The sequence below is a fragment of the Gasterosteus aculeatus genome, chromosome 21 (genome assembly GCF_964276395.1).
Source record: "Gasterosteus aculeatus chromosome 21, fGasAcu3.hap1.1, whole genome shotgun sequence".
In the NCBI taxonomy this organism is placed as follows: Eukaryota; Metazoa; Chordata; class Actinopteri; order Perciformes; family Gasterosteidae; genus Gasterosteus; species Gasterosteus aculeatus.
In genome coordinates, this window is record NC_135708.1 from 7,484,173 (window position 1) to 7,509,578 (window position 25,406).

General features: G+C 44.0%; 2 protein-coding genes across 8 annotated transcripts in view; both read right to left on the reverse strand.

The window, feature by feature from the left end:
- The window catches only part of arhgap12b (Rho GTPase activating protein 12b), a 43,482-nt gene extending 39,433 nt beyond the window's left edge, over window positions 1–4,049 (reverse strand). For 2 of the 4 annotated variants that reach the window (XM_040167185.2, XM_040167184.2), the window contains exons 1-2: window positions 3,843–4,049; window positions 66–835 (exon numbers count right to left, since the gene is read on the reverse strand). In XM_040167185.2, the coding sequence (XP_040023119.2) occupies window positions 66–743 (678 nt within the window). In that variant the 5' untranslated portion in view covers window positions 744–835; window positions 3,843–4,049. The remainder of the gene's footprint in view (window positions 1–65; window positions 836–3,842) is intronic. The other 2 variants (XM_040167183.2, XM_040167182.2) reach the window with 1 other exon arrangement.
- Window positions 4,050–5,717: 1,668 nt separating this feature from the next.
- Window positions 5,718–24,357, reverse strand: LOC120811949 (kinesin-1 heavy chain). Of its 4 annotated transcripts, none has more exons than XM_040167718.2 (26): window positions 24,101–24,357; window positions 20,585–20,672; window positions 20,424–20,497; window positions 18,427–18,531; window positions 18,289–18,337; window positions 18,140–18,195; window positions 17,792–17,879; window positions 16,666–16,790; window positions 15,914–16,018; window positions 15,347–15,492; window positions 14,626–14,774; window positions 13,977–14,176; window positions 13,125–13,193; window positions 12,672–12,878; window positions 12,440–12,583; window positions 11,529–11,717; window positions 11,232–11,349; window positions 10,638–10,693; window positions 10,449–10,558; window positions 10,282–10,383; window positions 10,100–10,160; window positions 8,814–8,885; window positions 8,207–8,311; window positions 7,886–8,093; window positions 7,587–7,704; window positions 5,718–7,473 (listed from the first exon to the last, which is right to left on the reverse strand). In XM_040167718.2, the coding sequence occupies exons 1-26, from the start codon at window positions 24,227–24,229 to the stop codon at window positions 7,440–7,442; spliced, it is 2,907 nt and encodes a 968-aa protein (XP_040023652.2). In that variant the 5' UTR covers window positions 24,230–24,357; the 3' UTR covers window positions 5,718–7,439. The 4 variants fall into 4 exon arrangements, with proteins under 4 accessions (XP_040023652.2, XP_040023650.2, XP_040023653.2 ...); XM_040167716.2 differs by having other exon boundaries at window positions 10,638–10,708; XM_040167719.2 differs by having other exon boundaries at window positions 11,529–11,714; window positions 24,101–24,347.
- Window positions 24,358–25,406: the final 1,049 nt, after the last annotated feature.

Sequence of the window (25,406 nt, forward strand, 5' to 3'; positions counted from 1 at the left end):
CAAGAAAGTTCCTATAACTATTCTACTAGAATACCGTTTCTAAAAAGACGTAAGCAGCACCTTACCGGCATGTGTTCAGTTGAGCTGCTGCTTAGCTCGTCCCCAGACTCGGAGTCGTTGTGGAGCTTGTTCAGCCGATCTCCGGACAGGTCACACGGTGGGGAGGCCTTGCCGCTGTCCGGACTCGTGTCGTGACTGTTCCCCACTTTGAGCGGCGGCGATTCCGCCCGAGTCCTCGGCAACGTGGAATTGTTGCCGTGGTGATGGTTGTTGTTGTTGTGAAGAAGCACCAGTTCAGCCACCATCTTGCAGTGGTGGGGACTTCCCACGTTCTGGTTGGCGTCCTTGGACATGGCCGGCGGCGTGAAGCGATCAGAGGATGGCGACGGCGTGGAGGAAGGCGATGGGCGCCCAAAGCTGGACATTTCCGGATGGGCTCGGTGGAGGTTTTCGTTGGACACTCGGCAGATATCCAAAACGGTGGGCTTGGCCCTCAGAGTGGGCTTCTGGGGGGGCATGAGCGCACGACGTACCTCCCGGACGTACTGAGCCGGCACATAAAAGGCCTTCGTGCCCTCGTCCTTCCTCACCTGCCACCAGTCCTCGTTGGTCTTCTTAACAAGCATGTAGCACTCTCCCTGGCGGATGGCCACCATCTTGTCTTTGGCCTTGTACTCATAGTCGAACTCCACCTCGATGTAGATCTGGCCCGGGGCGATGGGGGGCCCCTCTCTGTCGGCCATGGCTGCCGGAACGCGCACTTGAACTCTGACCTCAGCGACCCAGGTGAGGGGGGCTCCACATGACCGACTGGGGATGGGGGGGCACTGCTGGGCTGTGGGAGATGAGGCAGACTGTTAAGTGTCACAGTGTATATTTTTCTATATAAAAAAGGCACATGAACTTCAGAAAGCTCCAGAAGATACAACCACAAAAACATGCTTTCATTTCATTGTACAAACCTCCCAGCGGGTCACACCCAAGGTATTACTCACCTGACTACCGCAGCCGCAGAGCACTACTCCCAATATGACACCATCTACCACATACAGACTCTATTGGTGAGTCGAATAAAGATCACCACACCATTAGCCCTGCCTGTGTTCACCCTAAACCAAAACAGACCGTCAACCCTGAGTGCTCTGGTAACCAACACCGCTGCTAAGGATATCCAGCCTGAAACCTGATCACCATCTGCGGAGCTGAAGCTGATGACAACGTGACCCCCGAAAATACCTGCACGCGATCCACCAACCACAGTGACTCCCTGGAGCTTGCACACCCTCAAAGAATGCTTCCAAAAATAAAAAGCTGCGAGTCTCTTCGATGAGTTCTGCAGTTTGGCGTCATTACTCATTAATGCAGATGCAGTTTTGAAACCTTTAAAAAGCTTTTTGGTGGTGGGGGCGGGGTGGGGGGGACACATAGGCCCTTGCTTGGCCCTGCAGAGCTCGTCCCAGAACGAGGCGTGCCTTTGATCTGCCTGTCAGAGGGTCTCCCATGGCCGGTTAGCGGATAGGGGAGCTGCTGCCGAGCGGTCTGCAGACCCCCTCTTATAGAATTCACTCTTCCTCCCCGAAAATAGCAGCCGCCCCCGCTGGCGAGGACTGACATTCTGGCGGTAAAAGCAGGTGCTTTTAGTAAGGCGTTGGAACTCGCCGCTGATTCTATAAGGGGTCCATCCTTATGTAAAGGAATACGCACACACGCTGTGAAGCTCAGACGGACAGCCACGCACCCAGAATAGATTGAAGGTGCAGAGGGCCGTCTGGGCCCTTGAGGGACCGGCTGCTTTTTCACAATGGGCTTCAACTGCTTCAGTTTCCTCGGTTCCAACAACATGAAGCACGCACAGTGGCAATAACATCATACCATGGCTATGAGTGTGTGTGTGCGCTTCAGACAGGATGTCAACACGCACGTATGTCCAGTTCAAGCTGTCAGTTTCAGTTGGTGTAGTGAGTCACATATCTTGTGTAACGCCACACGGCCCCAATATACAGTTCACACCATTGCCAGAGGTGCCACAAATGTGGCCTGTCGGGGCTCCTGGTCACGCACGCCCGTTATCAGCGATGCTGCATGAAGCCTGCTGCGCTAAAAAAGGAAACTCGGGCCGCGTCTCCGGTGTGTTTAAGCTTTTCTATAGCCGTATGCGGCCCTGCATACGACGATAAAGGATGAAAATGTGTAGCAAGCTACATGCAGGTGCCGGAGGGTGGGAACGTCCCGCTGTTGTGATGTCATTTTGCCTGTACCTTTGGAGGCCCCGCGTGACATCACTCAATTTCCATAAAAAACTCAATTGAAACTGTGCCCCTCAAGTACAATACAGAAGAAATTTACAACTACACCCCCCCCTCTCCCTTTGTCCTGCTCTCACTGAAATGTTGTGGTGTCCCGGGGTCCAGGCCAGAGGACACAAGAGAGTAAATTCTGCTGCAATGGAATGGCCTGTCGCCGCATGGCGTCCGGTCTCCAGAGAGAGCGCAGACCAACTTGTTGCTCTGCAGAGATTCAAAAGAATGGTGCTCATGTGTGGAAAAAAAGAAAACGGTTGGCACCGCTCAGCACGACCCGGGAGACTCGATGAGCATTGTCCATCTGTTCACATGGAACAAAGCCCCACTGTCCCTTCCATTTAGTATTTAGGAATCAATCGTTTGTTTTTAAAATACGGCACAAGGCAACAATAACAGTTAGGGAATGAGAACCATCAGGTTCTGCTGTTCTTGGTTCGTATGTTGATCCACTTTTAAAACCTTCTTTGCTCCCCCTGACTTGTCCAGATTTTGTTATGTTGATTCCGCAGCGTATGTTGCGTAGAAGGCGTGACTCTATTTCACCTTTAGAGGGATGTGCAATTCTATAGAAAAACCTCAGCCCGGGAATCCTGAATGCAATGAGCAAAGTGGTTCCCATGGAAACATCCAAATCGTGACAGCTTCGGGAGGTGAACGTTTATAAAACAAATGGTCGATCCCAGCTGCTCCTATTGTGTGACAGGGACGTGTCGAAATCAAGTGCCCCTCAGTTAAAAACATGCCGGTGTTTAATCGGCATCATTTCAGAAAAGCCCCCTGGATGAGGAGGGGGCGTCACGACCCGTTCTGTTGTCTGCATCAACATCTGCAGAGCAGCCGCCATACAGCAGCAGTACACCCCGAGAGCCGGAGTGCCTTTGTCCCCTGTGCTTCATTCAAAGCAGATGTGGCCGAGCAGCATCCACCCGACACGTGCTGCGGCATCCCGCTCCATCTATGCGGCGCTATCTGCTGCACGCGGGGGGGGGGGGGTCGTCGCTCAAAAGGGGTTATTTTGTAATTATGAGACGTAAAAGCTCTGACAGCAAGCTGCCTCGGTCTATAAATCGGGGGGGGTCGGCAGGAGCATGGGGCGGGCGGTGGCGGTGGTGAGGGCGGGGAGAGGGGCATAGGTGGGGGCAGGGTCCCTTCCAGCCCCCCCGGTCCGCAGAAACACAAACGGAGTTTAATCCATGTGCATTCATAACAAAGAGACCTCCGGTCGAAACCGCCGGAGGGGACAAACGTCTCCAAAACACACCGCGGTAAAACATGAGCTCAACACATTATCTTGAGATATAAACGTGATGCACACAACCAACTAAAACAAACACAACGTGCTCATTTCAGACGTTTGTGGGGGACATTAGTGGGAAACATTTCCAGAAGGCTGCGGGCGTCGAAGAGAAGCACTGCAGGTTCACTCGGATACGAACCCTCCAATCCGCGGCAGCGTATATGGCAACAAAGTAATTCCCGACTGAAGCCGATACCCCCACGCTGACGGTGGGTGGGCGCCCACAAACGAAACATACTAACCTTCAAAGGGTCTCCGGTCGCGTGGCTCCCGTGTTCCACGTCGACGGTGGTGCCGGTTCAGTGGCAACTTTTTCCACCTATTTCAGCGTCGGCTGCTCCGACTTATTCCGCTGCGGACCCTCCGTCTGTCGGTCTGTTCGCAATCCCCCGCCTCTCTGCGAGAGGTCAAGCCTGCTGTGGCGACACAGCGCATATCCGGTCAGCACCGTCGAAGTAAAAGCTTTATGTGACGAACCCCGACTTGCATGTTTTGAGGTTTGGGGAGCTTGTGTGTGTGTGTGTGTGTATATAAATATATATATATATATAATATCAAACGTGCATCCTGGGTACACTGGTAGAGATTATTACGTTCAACATGATTATTATTGTTTTAATACATATGAAGGGGGATTTCAAAGGCTTCGGCAAGGTTGATTTTAGAATACAGTTTGAACAGTGCCGCGTTTTTTGTTTATGCAAGACTGTCTACATTGTTGCAACCCCAAATAATCCAGAATTAAAACGATGTATTTTGACGACAAATATTGTGTACATTGTTTCCTTGTACGCATAGCCACAATGCACAACACACGCAATAGTTTGCTTTATTTTGAAGGCCGATTCCAGTCAAATCCGTCAAGTCAAGAGTTTGGTGCAGTTGTGTGGTATTTAACCCAGCAGATTCTGGCCTGCAGCCCTCAGCCCACCCTTCTGTCCGCGCTGATTGACTGCGACCAGATCCATTGGAACTGGTGGCATATTTAAAATTTCACTTTCAATGGAGTTCCTAAAATGTGCGAGTAGAAGCATCGCTTTCACTTAAGAGTGAAGTCACTGGTTATTATTTTCTGATGGGGCGTTCAACGTCCTAATCATTTCACGTTGGAAAATGTGTAGGATAAACATGTGAAGATGCTCCACTTCTCCTCAGCCGAGGTCTCTGGCAATCACAGCGGGGGGTCTCACCATCCAAGCAGGCTCATGAATGATTTAGTGCTCGGGTGATCCAGGAATACAGTCTGTATTGTCAGACCATAGAGACTGGAGATAGCCTCAGGCTACCAACCAAGTCTACCGTTCTACATGGACGTCTGCGGTGTAGTTTAATCGCTTCTCATTGCGCATTAGCGTACTTGTCTAAAAGCACACCCTGCTGGTCAAAGGAAGGAAGTGGCCCACGTGGGCATTGTGTACTTCAGTAACCTCTGGCAGTATAAGGATTGATAAGGGGATTTTTTAAAAGGTGAACAGTGGTTACTATTGGCGTTTTCTCCGGTTCAAATTTTAGATTAATTGATATTTGTTATGTTTATATTCAAAACCTTTAACCCATACAAGATAGCAGCCTTTAAATGAAACGCTGCCTACTGTAGAAGTGTTAAGGATGCACTATTTCTTTGACCCAGAATCTTGATGAAGAACAGTTCCAAGTGGCGACTGAATGACAGTCTGAATTTATTAAAAGTATCTAATGATACATAGGTGAATATATTAATCACTAATACTTTTTAGTTGTATATCTCTAGAAGAAAAAATCTTGACTTCTGTCAGCTGAAACAAACGGTGGGCAGAGACGGAAAATTGTGAGCAACGCATCCTGATACATAGGCATAGCAAGCACATCTCTTCAAGGAAGAGAAATCGGCTACCTGGATCAATACAGCGCACATTGAAAAAATAAATTCTTCAAGTGACTACATTTAACATCAACGATGGTATTTTTGCCACATAAGAAGTCGGCACCTTTTCAATATAAGTAAGTAACACCTCAGTACGTTCATTGTATGAAAGTCAATAGCATAAGAAGGATTTGAAATGGTTTATTTCATGCAAATGTTTAATCATTCACTTAACACTTAAGTGCACTTAATAACAATTAATCATTCAGAAATGTTTAGGTTCAGTCAATTTTTATTTGAAGGGCTTGACATTACATTCTGTGCAACCAAACAATTAAAAAGACTTAATGATCATTTATTGTCACCATGAAACACATGTAGGGTTGCATAGGATGTCACAAGGATACATTACACGGGAGTTATAACAATGCTCCAGAGCTGACAGACTTTCAGAGGGTAAGTGTCAATCATCCACTTTCCTACTAGAAAGTCAGTCTGGATACATTAGCCACATTAAAAACAAAGCATAATTAATGCTTTCCAAACCAAGTGATCATTAGTGGACTCTTGCCTTTAGCTATCTGGCATAAATTAAATTTGTATTCCACTCCCAATGCTCTTCATGCCCTGAGCCAAGAGACAGGAGCGCTGCTGCCAAGCAGAAGCCTGTTTGGGAAGCTGAGGAGTTAAAGGCTTTTAGAGAGAGTTTCAAGCACTAGCCAATGACAGAAAACCATTTAGTTTAAATAAGCAAGGCAGAGCACATATCACTTGCTCTACTTGTGTACGAAAGTGAGATGTTTTTAATCCCCTAAAGCATCCTTTTGTACCAATATGTGGTTGAACACGCTTTTGAATGTCTAAATCAGAATATTACGGCAACAGTAGAGCATCACAAAAATGTATACGTAGACGAGTTTCTAGTGTTTATTAGTTCAATGAATCGATGAAGTAATCAATCAAGTAATGAATCACCACTTTAACGTCGCAGAGGCGTTTTTGACCCTGGGAGCTGTGTTGTATATTTTAATCCTCTTGCACTGTTGTCTTGTCTTGTCGTACTGTCTGCTGTGATGCACCAAGTCAAATTCCTTCTATGTCTGACATATTATGGCAATAAATGTTTCCTGATTCCTGATTCTTGATTCCTGATAGGTAAATATCTCCGGGTAGGGTCTCTCAAAGTAAAGATAACAGGGAAGGGGCCGGACCAAGAGTGTTTCACTCATTTCATATGAATGGGCAGGAAGAGTAATGGAAACCGTAGGCGGACCACTGTGTGTTGGCCTTCACCAGGTTTGTCCCTTGCTCTGTTTGGGGTTTTTAATTGGTAGGATTTCTGGGAGGGTTCCAAGGGAGGGAGTTCCAGTATCTCAATGTATTGTTGACCATTCAGGGTAACATAGAGTATTAGATACAGGCGCAGTGGTGCGGTTTGTCATGATGCAAGCGTTACACTGGAGCATATGAAGGCATGAAGTGTCTTTTTATGTTCAGAGATACATCGAGGTCTGATATTTCAGGTCCATAATTTAGTAATTATCTGTCATCTGAGCAACTCCACGCATTATGTGTGGATTTTACAAGGCACTTATGTGGCTTAGTTCTTTTTAGAGCCATAGGCTTGAACATGAAATACATGAAATACTTATATACAGTATATACACACTTTGATGTTGGAAGACTGGTGTGGTGTTTCCTGATAAAAGTTCAATATCTTCAATGAAACTGGAGCTTTGGCTAGTTGTTAGTGGGCCGTGCTTTGTTCTCTGTCGCTGTGAGGGAAATCACGAAAGGAAAGGTACACAAAGCAATTCCCATGTTGTCTTTTTGGAAGTCTTAAACAGCAGTAGCCAGGGTAGTGGTTGAAGTCTGACACAGACCCGGTACGGGTGTGGACTGATGGTGGGAGAGGTGCCAGTTTGTCTCCTGGTCACTGTGGAGATGCCCTTCAGCAAGGCAGAGATCCCTGAAGGCGTTGTGTTGGGGAGACCCATCATTCTGACATCTCCTCACATTGATGCATATTCCTGCAAGTGTTTGTGTGTGTGTTAACCAAGGGAAATAACAAGAGGACAGATGAAGTTGTTTATAATTTCCCTGGATGAGCAGAGAGTGTGAAGAGCATGTATTCTCATCTCACCTGCTGTTGCCTCCTCCCTTGATGCCCGCAGGCTGGTTGTTCTGGATGAGGTTGGACCTGTTGACACTGGTGTTGATGGGAGAGGCTCCCGGCAGCTGGCCTGGTCTGATGGGCTTAGCTGGGTCGGACGCAGAGATAATGTGGATCACATTCTTTTTTTAATTTAAAGAAAAAATACATGCTAGCTGTGTCCCTCTATTCTGGTCCCAATCATATGCCAAGCTAACTGTCTCATGACTAGCGCCTTACGGAAAATACAGACATGTTCCATCCATGAGTATGTATGTGTGTCCACCTACCTATGGAGGCTCTCCGGCCCGTGTTTTTGGGCTTGACAGCGTCCTTGATGCGCTCCATTTCCTGGTCGTAGCGCTTTCGGTCGATTGCTGCGTTCTCTTTGGCCTCCCGCAGAGCCGCCTCCAGGGCTTTGACCCGCTCGGCAGTGGCCCGCAGACGCTTCTCTAGTTTGGGAAGCTCACCTCGAAGGTCGGCGTTGTCCCGTAACAGCTACAGATGACACAAAGAGTGAGAAGAAGTGGAGAGGACACAGAGAACACGTGGGCTTTAGATACATTGATCCTTTCTAACTAGTGCAGGCCAAAAATATTGTGCTACTTTACCTGCTTATGAGCTTTGGTGAGCTGCTCAAGGTTGCTTTCCAGGAAGCAGATCTTCTGTTTCTGCATTGTGGTGCTTTCTGCGTCATCTGAGTCCATATGAGCACTCTAATGTACCACAACACAAAACACTCGTCACCGATTCAGATCTTTCAACCAAGCAGGTTCAGAATCTGTGACCAACACCCCTGAATCCACAGCATCCCATTTGTGCTGAAATCTGATGATGAGTAGGACATTTCCGAGTTGTATAGCACCGCGGCTCAACCTCTGTCCTTGGAGAACAGGCGTATTGGCCTTTGTCCATCTCATCAACCCACAGCCTGAGGGCTGGAGACGAGCACCACGCCGAAAGCCCGGGTCCCTAATTTACAGCTGCTACCATTGAAGAATCACATGGCCTACTTATCGCAGATGCTTTCTGTTGTATTCCCCGGATTTATTCAAATTGAATCATGGTGCAAATGGCGCACGGCTGTGTTTGTCTAATGCCAGGTAAAAGTAAACACTAGACACAGAAAATCACACACAAAACCAGATCCCAGCGATGTCTAGAATGAGCAGCTTCAGAACAAAAGTGAGGCTGTGTACAATCAGATGGGGATTTTACCTTTTTGACTCGAGTGGTCAAGTCTTTGACAAAAAGCCTCCGGAGGTTGTGGAGCGTCTGCAGCTCTCGGGCCTGTGTGATAGCAAAAATCCAGTTAGAAAAAACTACACCCAGACGTAGTTCAGGTGGAGAGTTTTCCTTCCCTGCCAATTCTGCTTTCAGTTTAAAGCATTTGAACTTTTTAAAAAAAATTTAAAGTCATGTTGCACGATGTTGTTCTTGCACTATGTTGTCTTATCTGTCTTGTCGTCCATTGTCTACTGTCTGATGTCATGAACCAACCGCCAAGTCAAATTCCTTGTATGTCTATCATATTTTGGTAATAAATGTTCCTGAGTCCTGATTCCTGAACAACAACCAGATTAAAAATTATTACAAAGAGACAAGAGATGCAAAAGAAAGAAGCAAAAATACATAAAAACTACTACAGAGTCACAAAACAGTTACAAAAATGAGCAAAACTACACGAAAAGAACTACAAAAAAACCCCACAGTGACATAAACCAACACCAAAAAGACACAAAACCACTGGGAGAAGCGCAACAACAAGAAAGAGAGACTAAATAAAGTGTGTGTGTTGTGCTTTGCCCGGGTATCAGACAATGTTTAGCTCCTACCTAGGAGATGTAATGGGACCCATGAACATACTAGAGATGCTCTGTGATATCACGGCCCCTATTGCTCTAATGCAATGCCTATTAATATAAACTAAGAATATTACTTTACTGTAACAATAACTTGTGTCTAAAGTTATGTTTGGGATTATTCTTGATTATTCCTGAATTGGTGCTCAAGTGTTGTTTTATTATTATTAGAATAATATTGAAAATTACTTTTTTTTACAAAATCTATTTAAGTGCTTTGTAGTTTTTATGTAATTACTTCTTTGTACAAGAAAGCAACATTCATGACCATTTTATACTATGAGGAAACTAAGCAACATATAATAAGCAAAGAAAAAACATCAACATTAAAATTGATGTCAACTCGATTTAGCAAAAATATGCAAACATACTGAATGTTTTTATAGTTATTTTCTTTTCTCTAAAAGATTTCACTTCATTTGTATTACTGACATCCACATTCATTAGAATGCTTTATGCATTGCATTGTGGGAGAACAGTGTACCTCAACGGCACAGTGTAACACTGTGTCTGTGTTTTTTAATGTTTAGTATTCTCTATTTTTTTTTTCCAGTGAATGGGACACTGTTTCTGGATCAAAAGGTTGCTAATTGTTTCTACTTTGGGTTGAAGTCGCCCTCAATGGACATTCCGAACACTGACCACAGTCTCCTCTAGTCCCTTCAGGTCCTGTCTGGCCTGATCCCGCCTGTCCTGCAACACCCTGCACAATGTAAAATAAGTGTTAACAGGTTGCATGGTGCTATTACGGGAAACAATGGCCATTAAGTACATGTAGTTCTACGTATCTACATATATATCTACTATCTACATATAGGAGTTACGTGAGCTCTTGTAGCTGGCGGCTCTTCTCCTGATCTGCAGCCTTCAGCTTCTCGTGCTCCACCCTCAGCCTCTCCTGCTCCAGCACGATCTTCTGGTTCAGACTACACACACAACGGAATCAGTGCCCAAGCGCTGCGTCACATTTACAGAGAGAAAGTGTTCTTACTCCTGCAGCTCCGTCATGAGCTTCTCCTTGTGGTCCAGCTCGTCCCTCAGGCTGCCGATCTGTTTCTGATGGATCTCTCTGTGGGACTGGATCTGCTTCTCCACCGCGTCCTGAGCACACAAGCAGCGCACAGCTGGGGTCACAGTGTCGAGGACACAGACACTGAGGACACTGTAGTAGACGCAGTACCTTGATTTCATTGGCAGACTGGATCTCATTGTCCTTCTCCAGGGTGTTGACTTTCTCTGGAAGCAGACAAGCTGATGAGGTATCACTATCATTCTGTGAACATCTCGTGAATTGTCCAAACCAGGAAAAGCAGGGGGAAAGGTAGTTTTATTTTTATTTTCAGTGAAATAACTTCTAAAATGTTGGCGTGTAAATGTCATTGTCCACAATTTTGTTAATGAGTTTGTGTTGAATAGCAGAAGTAGCCACTTGGATTTAACTCATCAATGACTTCTGATTGAAAAAAATGGAATTAGTTCAAATATTATAGCAAAATAATAATTTCAACAAATATAAAATGGGATACCATTGCTTATAACTTATTTGAGTTCTTATATACTTAAATACAACCTCTATCTGTTTTTTTAAAGATTGACAGAGTCTGTGTTTTTCTTTTTTTTATCAATAAATATTAATCACAAAAACTGCAGGATAAACAGGCCAAGACTGATTTGCTAGGAAGACAGACATCTACATCGCTGTGCATAACATGGAATGCACAAGCCCAAATGCTCGATGACGACCATCACAGACAAAACAGTGGCTGATGCTCACCTTGGGCTTTGATCCTGACTATTTCCTCATTTAGAGAGTCCACTGTTTCCTCCAACTGTCTTTTCTTCTGCTCCACATTCTGGAGGCTGTCTGTTAGGGACTTGATTTTGGCTTCATGCTAAACGACAAATCAAAATGTATAAACTGTCCTCTGTGATTAAAAGTTTAAACGACATGCAGAAACCTGTCAACTATCTAAGCTGCTGTTTGATTTATAACACCAAAATCAAGCTCTCTAATTAACTGCCACCTTTGTCACTATGGAGACGAGTATTCATGATGGCGGGGGGCGGTTACCTGGGAGACTCGGAGCTGGAGGGCAATCAGCTCCATCTCTGTCGCCTCAATCTTTTGGGTGCTCTCGGACCGGGAGCTCTCCAGCTGTTTGCTGCGCTTCACCATCGCCTTCACCTCCGACTTCATCTTGCTGATGTAGAGACGAGCCACGGTGAACTCCTCGTCGACGAGGCCGCTGCTCTCGTGCTGCTGTGAGGTCAGAAAACAGCGATGGGGTCCCAGAGGATGTGCTTTGTGTCAATTTGTCTTTATCCAAAACATTTTAATTAAACTTAATACATTTTTTAATCAACAATTAATCAAAAACCACTGAATAACAATTACAGCTAATTGTAGAAGAAATGACCGACTAACAAAAGCTAGGGTTGGTAATCTTCATATATATTTTTTAATTCTCTATACATCTAGACACCAATAAATAAATCACAAGGTCTGCCAAAAAATCCCCACAGGGTTTGAAGGGACGGGCTCACTCTAGAGCTGGCTAGACTAATCGCAAAATACCTTGTTTTTCTCTTTTCTTTTGTAAAGGAAATCTAGTCTACTCTTAATAGTTGGACAGAAAAACACGTCTTGCAACGCCATCGGCTATTGTCTGACGACAGTTTAGCTTTGACACTGTTTCTCATAGTCAGTGGCTGTAAAAACAGACAATATAGTTGGAGGTGCTTGAATACAATGTGTATGATGAACGCATCCATTATGAAAGGCAACCAAATCGAAGTTTAACATTATGACAGGATCTACTCATTAACAACCTGTTAATAGTCTCTCTCCATCTCAAGTTCGTCACCAGACTTTCACCAATGTTCAGAAATGTGCAGGTCATTGTTCCTCTGCTACGCTCATGAATTATTTACAGGTCTTTCAAGTATTTTGTTATGTAAAACGTCATGAACGCGGGTGGTAACCTTTATGTCGTTGCTCCCCAAGGCGATTCCTATCTCAGCCAGGTCTTTGAGTAATGATGACATCATCTCGGTCACCCTCTTCTTCTGATGGTTGGTCATCTCCTTCAGCTTCTGGAGTTCACAGTCAATGGAGGCCAAGGAGCTCTAGTGGTGGAGGAGAACACAAGTCAATACAAACCGTACAAGGTTATCACATAAGACAGGTGCTATTTAAGGATCCACTCAGAAATACCGATTTCTCGTTGAGCTCCTCGCTGAGGGCCTCGAACTCCTGCGCCTTGTCCTCCACTTCCTGACTCTTCTGGTCGTAGTTTACGGCCAGCTCCTCCAGTGCCTGCAGCACCTCCTTCACCTCCTCTTTGGAGGCTTCGTTCTCCGACAGCAGTCGGCTCAGTTCTGTCTGCAGGGTGTCGTGGTCTTGGCGGGACGAGGACAGGAGCTGCGGGTGAGGACAGGGAGCGAAAATAAGACAGTGATGCTCAGTCGAGACTACGGAAGTACAAAATACATTTCTTCAGTGGCTAAAGAAAATGTTAAATCCGTAAAGGCTCCACTGTCGCCTCCTACGTGTGAGTTACAGTCTGACCTCTCCTGCAGGGCCACTAATGGTCCGCTATCAGCTGTCAGACTGGGTTTGTACTAACAGGAACAGCTGGAGGGGCGGAAAGGAGGCGGGTTCTTTCACCTCCTCCTGGTCCAACATCTGCTGCTTCAGCGACTCCAACAGCTGAGACTGCTGGTTGATCTCGTCGTCCTGACGGAGCGGGAGAGGGAGGAAAAGAAACACTAACGCACTCATTACTTGTATATTTCCAGTAGAAACACCAGCAATACTGAACAGCAGTCAATCACGCCATCTGCTGACCAATAGAGACACTGCACTACTAAATTCTATTCCTTCTTATGGCTTGACTGTGTAATTACCTTTTTATTTTACTTGTTTGATTGTGTTTTTGTACTCACATAACTGTGGCCTGTTTGTAAGCACTGTCCACCATATGTGGCTGGTTTTGTTGAAGTTTGTGACACGCATGACCATCACCACAAAGAACCCATTTATGTAGTATCACTATGAACATATGCTGTAAAATGATTTAAAATGTATCAGCATGTCTTGTCTAAAGGGATGTGCAGCGTAGTAGTAAACCATTAGCAGAACCTTACTGATACATCTGCATGGTTTGAACTGTCTATGGTCCCTTTTGAATAAATAAAATAAAATCTAGCATTTATCACTAGATGGGATAAACAGTGGGTGGCTGTGTGTCATGTGAAGCATATTAATATACAAAACATCATATGTTCATGATAATTTGTTTGTTTTAGCGGCACACGTTGTCTTGGTTCCATATTTTATCGCAGGAGCTCCGTTATGTTGATGCAGTAACAAATTGTTGCACCTGACATTGATGTATTGTTCGCTTCACAAAAACGTACTCTCGCACCCCCTGTGAATCCCAACATGAACTCATCGCATGAAGAAAACCATTGTGTGCGTGTGTATGTGTCTGTGTAAACTTAACTTAACTTAACTCACCTTGTCATCCATTTCTTTGTAGAGCTTTGCCATTTCGGCACCGTACTGCTTGGTCTCTGCCTCGGTGAGTTTGACCCCAGGGAGGGGGCTCAGGGCCGGCGCGGGGGCCGTCTTATCGTTGTTGAGCGCGCTGTCCAGAGCCTGGACCTCAGCTTGGGCCTTCTCTTTATCGAACTGATCCTCCACCGGGACGCTCTCTCCTGCAAAAGGTGTGGGGGGGGGCAGAAAAGTTTGGACATAAGCCCCAGTCTCTGGTGGGGACTATGATGCCCCCACTTCCCCTCCACACACACACACACTCTTCTCTAGTCTAGTCTTTAGATTTATGTAATGCAGGCGTGATCATGTGAAGACAGCTACACCAGACGTAGCTGATGTGGAAACAAAGGACTCCTTCTTAAAGCTTGTACTTTTCAAGTCCAAAATAGGACCAATGTGTGACTCAGCTCTTTGGACTGATAAAAGCTCTCACATCCACTTTGTTCTTAGCGTACTTTCCATCTCATACAAACATTTTTAAAACATCATAATTATCTTTTATTTAGAGATCTAACTAAGTAGGCAGAATTCAGTTATTTGTATATATATATATATATATATTCTATATGTCACAATGCGGCGTGTGCAGCCGCTGTGTAAGGGTCCTCACCGCTCCTCCAGCGGTTAAGCTCGGCTTCCAGCCAGGTAACCGTGTTTTTCAGTGTCTTATTCTTCTCGTTCTCTTTCTCCCATTTCTTCTTCCACTGCTCCGCCGTCAGCTCCACGTTCAGGCTCACGGTGTTCTTGATGGTCTTTGCCCTGGTAAAGGAGGATGGTAATCACCCCTAGAATCAGCCTCTGGGGTGCAGCATCACAGTCCTCGTTTGTACCCTGAGAGGATGGTGGTTAACAGGCTCGCCCAGAACGCCGGGGGAGGGTGTCCCGTGTGAGATACCCCACCCATGTAGTGCTGTCAAATTCATATCACTTATTTAAAAGATATTTTCGGGACAAGGAAAGAGCTAAAGCAAGCAAGTGGTTGGCTTAGCTTAGCAAAATAAAGGAAAATGATTCTTAAAAGAACAAGAGCATGATCCCTCACTGGCTTCCCACTCAAAAAGGCCTGTTGTGGAAAACTGCAGTTATGGGTTAATGTCAGCTTTGTGTTTAATATCTACAGGGAAGTATCAAAATAAATATCACAAAACTGTTTAATCCTCGACATTTTAAATTGTCATTGTTGCAATGGAAGGACATTTAACTGGGTGTGAAAAATACGGATACAGCAGAAATAAATAAATAGTGAACATTCCAACCCACTCGCTGGATTGGCCTCATGTTACCAAGCAGGAAAATGATTCCCATCATTTGCATGTGAAGTGTGTGTGTACCTCTGCCCAAACATCAGGGTGGACCTGGTCTCAGCATCATTAAAGGCGGACGGCGAGCAGCAGATGACCATGGTGGTCCGACAGTTCCCTCCCAGGGAGTCCTGCAGGATCCTGGTCATCTTACTGTCCCTGTACGGGACATATCCCTGCCAGAGGACACGCAATACACACAGTGTAAAGATATTCAATTTTGATGACACATCTTTATAATTTTTCAACATTTTTTTATATACAATGTATGCATATTTATGTACCGTCACTGGAAACGATAAGCTTCTTTATTATTAAATTATATTGTGGATATAATTTAATAAAAATAAGCTTAACCCTGTTTTGTTTTTTTACGATTCAGATCTATTTTGATTGCGTATAGTGAGGAATAATCTGGAGTCAAATAATAGGCCACTGTAGATGTGTTTTGACCTAAATAAACGTTGATCAATCAAGGCTCTCAGTGCTGGGCTTTTCCCCCTCACATGTAGAAATAGAGCAAATCAATCAGTACAATCAAACTACTTATTACTAGGGGTAATAATCTAGTAAACATCAAACAGCAAACCCCCTCACCGAGCCCTCCGACAGGGCAGAGATGACATTTCCCAGCGAAGACAGGGACTTGTTGATCATCTTAGCCTCATCCAGCACCGTCCCCTCTGCTCCCGTCTTACCCACCTGTGGAACACACCAACACGGGATCACATCACGCCTCCCCCATCATCTCACAGAGGGTGGGGAGGTGTAGTGCCTAGTGCTAGTCTTCTCTTATTACAAGCGGATGGACCAATTACTATAATGTTCCCCTGTTGAAAGCAAGCAGTGTGATAATAAAGTTTCATTATATAAAGCAGTCAATGAAAACTGCAGGAAAAATCCTGTCTCCATCTGAAAAGTCAAGTCTAAAGGTACAACTGTAAGATATAGCAAGGATTTCAGTATGAAACATTTGACAAATGACTTAACAGCATCATCAACAGATTGTGCAAAGGTTAAAGTGTGTCTAAAAACAGCAACAACAGAAGGGAACATGCTAACCAGCAAGCCCGGCTAAGGCACAGAGTGTGTGTACATTTGGATACGTTTGTTTATTGGATGGAATCCAAAGTGGCAGAAATATGAAAATACAACTATAAAAAATACAACTGCTTTTGGTTTTGTTCAGCTTTTAATAAGAGATGGTAGTAAATGTTGATTGTATGGATCCAGTAGCAGAGGCAGGTGGCATCATTGCAGCTTTTAAAATAAGTGATTATGGTGTCAGTAAAAAATATTATAAACCATCTTTCAAAAAGTGGGAGGCAGGGGGAAGGATGGAAACACACTTTCTCACTCCCGGCCAGGTCGACGAGGTACAGCTTGCCGGTGAGTTTCTGTCCTGTCTGAGAGTTTTCCTGCTTGATGTTGATGAGGAAGATGCTGTGACTCCTGGAGCTGTGCTCGTTCATGTCTGACATACAGATGCACACACACACACACACACACACACACACACACACACATAAACACACACATGTGGGATACAAAAACAAGGACAAACCACATTGGCTTCACTTACACTTGATGTAGGCTATAGGCTACTTTAGATAACAAACCTACAAGGACAAGACTCTCTGTGATCGATTTAAGATTGTGGTTTCTACTTATTACATACAGTATGTTACAAAGGCCCAATAACACTCGAGATCCAGACATACAGCAGCGTCTGTACAGCAGTACAGAGGTAGAAGGGTAGTTTTTTCTGACTTTTGTCCCCCTGGTGGGCTTGTGCACGCTTGCCTACTCAGATTCACTTCAGATAACAACAAACTTGTGCCAGGCATTAAGCAAGTGAATACATATTATCACTAACACCAGTGTCATATTGAATAACATTAATACAAGTTAAAATGTAGAAAATAAGTCAACTAAAATAGTAAAGTAATATTGTGCATAATGCCAAGATAAGTATAATCAATGATGTTGAAAAAGTAATATTATTTATATTTATACATATTTAAAAGATATCAAAAGGTCATAATCAAACGCTCAAAACTTCCAACAACTGTTTAAACATAATGAAAGGCACTTGTGTTTAAAATTAGTCATGGGCACATTTAACTTTCTCTATGAAAGGGTAAAATTATAGATGTCATGAAGTCATGTCCTTTAGTTGCCCACCATGGGACCACTATACTTTAGAACGCATCTGATCAGGTGTAAAATCAAAGATCTCAGAGGACCAAAGACAATAATTAAGCACAGCTTGGGTACAATTCAAGCCGAGCTTGCAGGGATAGAAATCCTCTCTGTGGCACTCTGTGCGTGGAGCGTTGACTCCACTGTCCTGCTGTGCGTGTAGCACACAGAGGGTGTCTTGACTGAGGGGAGTCTCCCGGCAGTCAGGAGACCCGCTGAGCTTGAACCCGTGAGAGGCAGCGGGCCCGAAGGCTGCTCGGCGCCTGAACTCACTTGTGACAGCCACGTGCCTGCTGTTTTTGCCCTCGTCAATGGCGTCCATGACCTCCTCAGGACTGCTCACAAAGCGCTCGGTACACCCCTGGAGACAAACGCAATCACAAGGGGCTGTTGTGTTCAGCGAGGCGACTTCACGGAGGGACAACTATGAGCTGAAGAAGACGTCGACGTGCTAACAGTTTCAGAGAAAAAGCTACAACCAGAGAACCTATTTCCTTGTTTTCTCAGTCATTTGAATGCCGGTCCAACTATTTCAATAAAACTTCCACTTGAGAACGACACAAATTTAAAAAAAACATGTCATCTTGTACCCAAAGTAACATTTCTCAACATGTGTCCCACCTTGACATAGGGCACCCTGTTTTTGTCTTCGTGCACAGAGAGGTTGACCTTTGACACTGAGGAGGAAAAGCAGTCATCAGGTCTGAGTATGTTTGCATCGGGCTCTGAATGATGATGATACTACGCCAAGACTGAGACTTGACACGTACCATCTAACAAGTCCTTGATTTTGTCCAAGTAGATTTCAAAATATGAAACCTGTGAAAAAAAGTATCCGGTGAGTTTATATTATTATTATGATGTGGACATGCTGTTTTGGACCATCCAAGATTGGGAGGTTCACTTACTTTGATGTGGAACTCCAGGTTCTCATCCATGGAGTAGATGTAGTTGAAGATGTCGTCGACAATTCTGGGAATGACTCCCATCATATCAGAGTCGTGGAGTTTGCCCTTTAGGAGACACGTAGAACATAAGGCTGCATGGTATGTTAGGCTTTTCAGTCTCCATCTTCTTGTTCTTATGTTTATTGGTAACTAGAAGCCACGATAGAATTTTCCCCTCTACTTCCAGGTCCTTTCCCACGACCGTACACATCTTCAAATATTCAACAAATTTTGCTAAACCGGTATTTACAATCGACCACTTTAGCAGATGTGACGGCGGCCTGGTTTTGAGCAGGGCCTGCTGTTTGTGTGTGTGATGTCCCTTTGTCCTGTCTTGTAGGAGGAGCTTGTAAGTGCAACTGGGAGCACCTGGCCAGTCTTCCGGATATATTTCTAAGACCCGTCTGCCGAAGTCCTCGCTCTCTTAGTTTTGCGGGAGCCTCCCGGCTTTGTTCACAGGAGCTTTTTTTTCTCTCATTCCGTCCTCTTTCCTCTTCCTGCTGGCTGAGCAGCTTGGAGCAGAGTTCCTCCGGGTTGACCTTGCAGAGTTTTCTCTTTTCTCCGCTTCTTACCAGCTTTGTTTAATTGTTCCTTCTCTGCTTTGGGCAAGCTTTGAAATAGTAACTCTCCTCCTCTCGTGTGGGGCGGCACGGTGGCGTGGTGGTTATCACTGTCGCCTCACAGCAAGAAGGTCATGTTCTCCCCGTGTCTGCGTGGGTTCTCTCCGGGTTCTCCGGCTTCCTCCCACAGTCCAAAGACATGCTCTGGGGATCAGGTTGATTGGGGAGTGTGAATGGTTGTGTGTCTCTGTGTAGCCCTGTGATTGGCTGGCGACCAGTCCAGGGTGTACCCTGTCTCCTGCCCGAAGTTGGCTGGGATAGACTCCAGTCCCCCACGACCCTGTGTGCAGGATAGCGGTTTGACAATGGATGGATGGTCACTCTAGGCTCACCAAACATATCAAGCCTTGGAAACCATGTCATTGCATTCTGCCCCGTTGTTTGATTTTGTATGATTTTTGTAAGATTTTGTTGATAGTCTTTTGTTTCCTCCGTGAGGAGTGATTTTGTTTTGATAGTCTTTCATAGTGCCTCCAGTTTTAAGGAGGGTTGTTGTTAAAAGACGTTGCCTCTGTCAAAAGAGTGCTTACCCTCTATTTTGATCAAGTCTTGATTTTCCTCCTAGTGCCTTTTGTTTGATATTTTTTTGTAGCCTCACTTCATCCTAAACTCCTGCACCTGTGTCCTGTGTTCTGCCGGGTCGTGACACACACAACACCTAAGAGCACCTTATCTGAGTGGCAGAATTGGGTAGGAACTGATGGCCTACCTTTTGAACATGGAGAGACATAACGTTGGAAAAAGGCTAATAGTAACCACTGATTTTACACCATATTCGGTTTCAAGGAATACCCAAGAGGACCTGGTACCCTCATCGAAGTTTTCATCAAGTCTGCTAAAGCACACAGAGGCGTTCAAATGGCAGAGACACCACCGCCTAACCCTTGGATAAACCCAGGTATGAGGTCACTACTTTTAGGGGATACCAATCCCAACAACCCATGGCTCGCCATCACACAGGTCTGACAGGAACCTTTGGAACTGAGAAGGGAAATCAGGGGATCGACAAAGAGCATGGAGTCCTGTGGATCACCAATCAGACCTCAGGACAAGATCTGCAGAGTCCAGATGCAAATCTAAATGGTGTTTGGAGGCGGAGAAGCACAAGGCCAAAGTTGAGAGGTTAAAGGGAAAGGTGGAGGCCCTGAAGGAGACTGCAGGAAGACACAGGGAAAAGATGAGAAAAAGAGACAAAGCTCCCGCGAACAAAGCCGAGAGGATCCCGCACAACCAAGAGAGCGAGGACTGAGACATGTTTTCTGTGGTAGTTACCAGTATATCAGGTCTCTCCTGTTACCACAGTATCAAACATACGGACATAGAGGAAACAATCATTACCTCCATTGTGTGGGTTTTCCCAGAAGCCGTCTGTCCGTAGGCAAATATGGTCCCATTGTAGCCCCCCAAAACATCTGTACACACAAAGACAAATAAAAATAGTAATATACTCAGCCACTTGGACAACATCTACATTTGGATCCCCCGACTGTCCGTCTTACCTCTGACAATCTTCTGAGCCACGGCGTTGTAGAATTGCACCTGAGTAGTGTCGGACTGGAACACGCGGTCAAAGTGGTACGGTTTCCCCTGTGCAATGATGAGCAACAGGAATTTATTTTTTATGGTTTCAGAACAGCCAAAGGCCTAATGAAAATGTCTGTATGTAAAGAACATGTGTGTAAATCATTGTTTAATTGTGTGTGTTGAGTTGAGTTGCAGACCGAGCCCCTCTCTGGCTGGGAGGGAGGTTTAGGTGCGTCTCTCAGGCTGGAGGCGGAGATTTTAATGCACCAGGTGGAGAGGATCTGGCGATCAGGGGGGTTGGAGGCACTCACTCACATGGCAGTGAAGAGCGAGCAGTGTGAGAAAGCGAGATTGAAGAGCTTGGAAGGAGGAGACTGCAGGAATAAAGCTTGCAAAGACTGAATAAGGAGCCGGTGAGCTTTTGAGTGGCTGACTACTTATGGCATCAAATGCAAGATCAAATGTTCATATATTTAGTGTGTGTTTTAAAAAGTATTCAAGCTAAAAGTAATTGGATAAAAATTGATTTGTGTGTATTCAGTGGAGTTAAAATCTGCTAAAGTTTAAAGGTTAAAATCATCATTAAATAGTGTTTTAAAAATGTATTTAATTTAGTATTGGGATACTTTAAATTTGGGTTGTCTTTCTACTTATTTTGAGGTTAATTTCCAATAGATTATAAATTAAGTATGTGATTTTGGGTATGTGAATTGATTATGGTTTCTTGGGTTATATTTCTTTGACCTTACATTCATGTTTGTATTTAAAGGTTTTTCACCTGGTTTGACCTGGACAATTTTAAAAATAAAAAGCAAGAAAGCAAAGAAGTCCGAATCTTGGTCATTGAGTGGAATCCAGTCTACACTTCTTAGCAAGCTGCCCTTTCAAGTGGGGAGCTGCAGTTTCAACCTCACAAAAGTGAGACACTTGACAGTGTGTGATACATTTCAAGCTCTGACTGCTGATGCTTTAGTCTGGTATGACCAACAATGCATGGGGGCTAATGCTTTATTTAAGTTAGCTAAGTTGTCTTAGTTTAAGACCAACTCAAACCGCTGCAGTTGGACAAGATCAATTCAAGCAAATCAATGTACTTCAAATCCAGGTATGACCAAAAGAAATCCACAAGGCAAATGCAAATCAAGCGAGCACCGATGCAGTCTGATCTGATACAGTCAGGTCCGAACAAGTAAAATTACCTGAACAATACAGCAACCTTTTGATACTATGACGGAAACAACATCTAATCTGGATATTCAAACGGATTTAAATGCCTCTGCAACCCATCCGATTTGCATTGCTTGTTTCAGAGACACAGGGATGGTATCATAGTATTCCTCTTCTCGGCAGCCCACGTTGATGAGAGGGCCGATTAAGACAAGCCAACACGTGTTGAATAGGCCAAATGTTAGCAGAGGGCGACATCATTGCACGCCCTCACAGCTCTGCTACACACAACGTAAACAGTTATTACTATTTCATTGTAAATTATATTTATTTGTATCACCAAGGAAACAAAACTGACTGTTACTTTCACACATACGTTCCTTCAATAATAAGCAATAAGAGGATATGTGTATGGTTTGGTTTGTTTTGTCTGGATTATGTAATCACACAGGAAAGGTTTCTCTTTGCAAATATACCAACACTACCATCCCTAAAAAGTTGTGCACAGCAAATTTCAGAGAATTCAATTTGTGAGAAATTTTAACTCTAAGCTGGTGTTTATATTGTCCCAATCTTGTCAGTGTTAAATCAACACTCAACGACAATTTAACTCGGAATAAGTATCAAAATTAAATCTGCTCAGTGTTAAATACACTGTACGTAGAGTTAAACTGAACACTGAGAAGTGTGACAGTTGTGTACAGTTAGATTTCAAAACGAGTTAATTTAACTCTACCAAGTGTTGCAAATAAAGTGTTAAATACACTCTACCCAAAAACCCAAGTCCTTGACACTGAATCTAGCTCTTTTGTACAATTGACTCTAACAGTTGAATCAACTTTTCACAGTGTGATTTCAACTCTGCACACTTTTGCCTAACACCGGAAAATTAACTGTGTATTGCAAGTAAAACATATTTACCATAATTAATCTAATGTGGATAACAATATTGTTATGTACATAAGTTCTGTTAAAGCTGATACTTGGTGGTTAAATGGGACTTTCCACATGACCTGAGCGGTTAGTTGTTGTGCTATTACTGGGAGTCAATGTCACGGAACAAAGCGCTCATTCAGCTGTGTTTTTATTTTCAGTACTCATGAACAGGGGTTATAGTTTGCCAAGAGAATTGTTTTTTCCCTAGCAATGTGGTGATCACCAAAAGAAGGCTGAAGTAACATGTCCTATAAAAGAAGAATGATTCTCATCTTCATAAAAGCATCCACCTCGTGCACTATGGAGAAGATTCTGCCTTTGTCCCGTTTCTCCACTATTCAACTTTTGCCTTACACATGCCTTTTGTGGAGACGAATTAATCAATACATTAAAAAACACCTAGATAGATAAATAAATTAAACTAAATGAATGACCACACTCAAATTGCATTTCAAGGAAAATGAAATTCCAATTGTTACTCTAACATACTTGAGTATTAATAAAGAATAGACCAACTTGACTTCAATGACAATACAGTGAATTCGGAAACTTCAAGGAAACAAAAACATTTCACTTAGGTTTGATAGTACATATCAGAGAATATCAAGACAACTTTAAGTGAAATTTCAGAATAAAAGTCCTTTCAAATCTCACTCACCAGCTAATTTCCCTCAAATGTTATGATGGGATTAAAAGAAAATAATCTTATTGTCAGGAAATAATTGCACCTTGTTGAAAGCACCCTCCCCAGAAGGTTCCTCCAGCAATCACGAAATAAATGCTCTATGAAAAAAATCAACATTCCTCCAATTTCAGGGAAATACTTTTCATTTAAAGGTAATTCCACTTATTATTAATAGTAGATACCTAGTGTCCCCCAGACACAACCAGGACATTCTGAGGATTTGAAAAGGGTGAATGAGAATGAATGAGAGTTCAAAGGGTTCTAATTTTGAAATCACACTTCAGAATGTTCTTATGATCCGTGAGAGCCTGAGGTTGACTGTTAATACAAAGTGAGATGCAGAACATTTCTTTTTACATCTAACCTGAAATTAAAAGGAGGTTGGCTCATGAATCGAATTGGAAATCTAACTTAAAATGGGTAATGAGAATGATTTGTTAGCTCATGGAAGATATTTCGAAGGAACTCGACATCATCGTCCTGATTCTATCTGAGTAAAATATATAACTAATACATATATTTATTAGTTAATTAATCTACTCTTTACGGACTTGGACCTGTGGAACCATGTGCGTTCTTACCGTAATGTCTTGCGCATAATGGATGCGGCCTTTTCCAAGTAACTTGAACCGGTAAAATTAAATAAAATGTAACGTCTAATTTGCATCGAACCGACTCACAACGAATAGAGAGGCGCACTCACCGCGATCAGCACGCAGTCCTCCCCCTGGAACTTGGGGATGTACTTGTCTCCCCGCGCCACCTCCGAGCTGTTCAGCGGCCTGAAGCGGCACACCACTTTGATGGTGGTCTCCGCTGCGGGGTCCGCCATGTCCGCCGCCTCGGTGGCTGGATGCAGCGCTGCGTCCTCCGGTCGCTGACGGAGCGAGTGAGCGGCAGCGGGGAGGCCGCGCCCCTCAGCGGGGATGGAGCTCAGCTGCTCGTCCCGCTGACTGGGTCGGAGTGGTCCTCACATCGGGGGGGCGGGGGAGTGACGACACTTACAGTTACCATACGTTTCTGTTAAAAAACACAGATTTAGATTTAGAGTACATATGTATTTAAGACATTAAAAAATAACCAATTTAAATGATATATATGATTGAAAATGGCCCCTGAGGAAAATGTTATCCTGTCATTTTGGTCACATAATGTATCTTCAATTATGGACGTTTGCCAGAATGTTATGATATGGGCTTGAAATGAAATACTACCAAGACATACAAGTAAGCTATGCATTTCTTGAATATTGTACAATCCTGGGCTGTGTAGCTCGCTATATTCTTTTGGTCGTTAATTAGCTGTTGGGATTGTTAGGAAGCTTATAAAATGGTGAGTCTGATCATTCAACGTGATGCATTTACTTCTGAGGAGTATTTAGCCTGATATTATTGAACTCTTTACAATAACAATATATATATTGAAGACAAAACAATCTTGTTTGAGTATTTATACTTTCATTTGACTTCACCAGCAGACAAAAACGAGATGTAAAGGTATAACAGTATTGAAAATATATTTTGTCAAAGAAGACCATGCAGACTTGACAAAAATAGTAAAAAACAAAAGGATGAGTCTACAGTATAAAGACGCCCCCAAGTCCAAAGAACCACAGTGTAATCATATCAGCTTTTCATTTGATTCATCAGATATGTGTCATCAAATAACACAATGTATAAAAAATGTACAGGAGGTTTTGGGAGTTGCTGTTCGTCTGGGGATACAATATGGGTGTAACACATCACAGGAGGCAGGAGTAGACACACGCGAAGAGCGCAGATTTAATCAACAACAGTTACACAGGGAGTAGGCTATCCAGTAGACAGGCAGGGGGTCGAAATCCAGGAGCAAGGAGATAGGCGACGGTGCCAAAAGGGATCAGGCAGGAGGCAACAAGGTCTGGAACAAACAAGGAGTCTTCAACGGGGGAACAAACAGGAGATCCGAATAACGCTCAGAATGTGATGTTGACTAAGACTTCGCAAGGACCACAGAGGGATAAAGGGTAT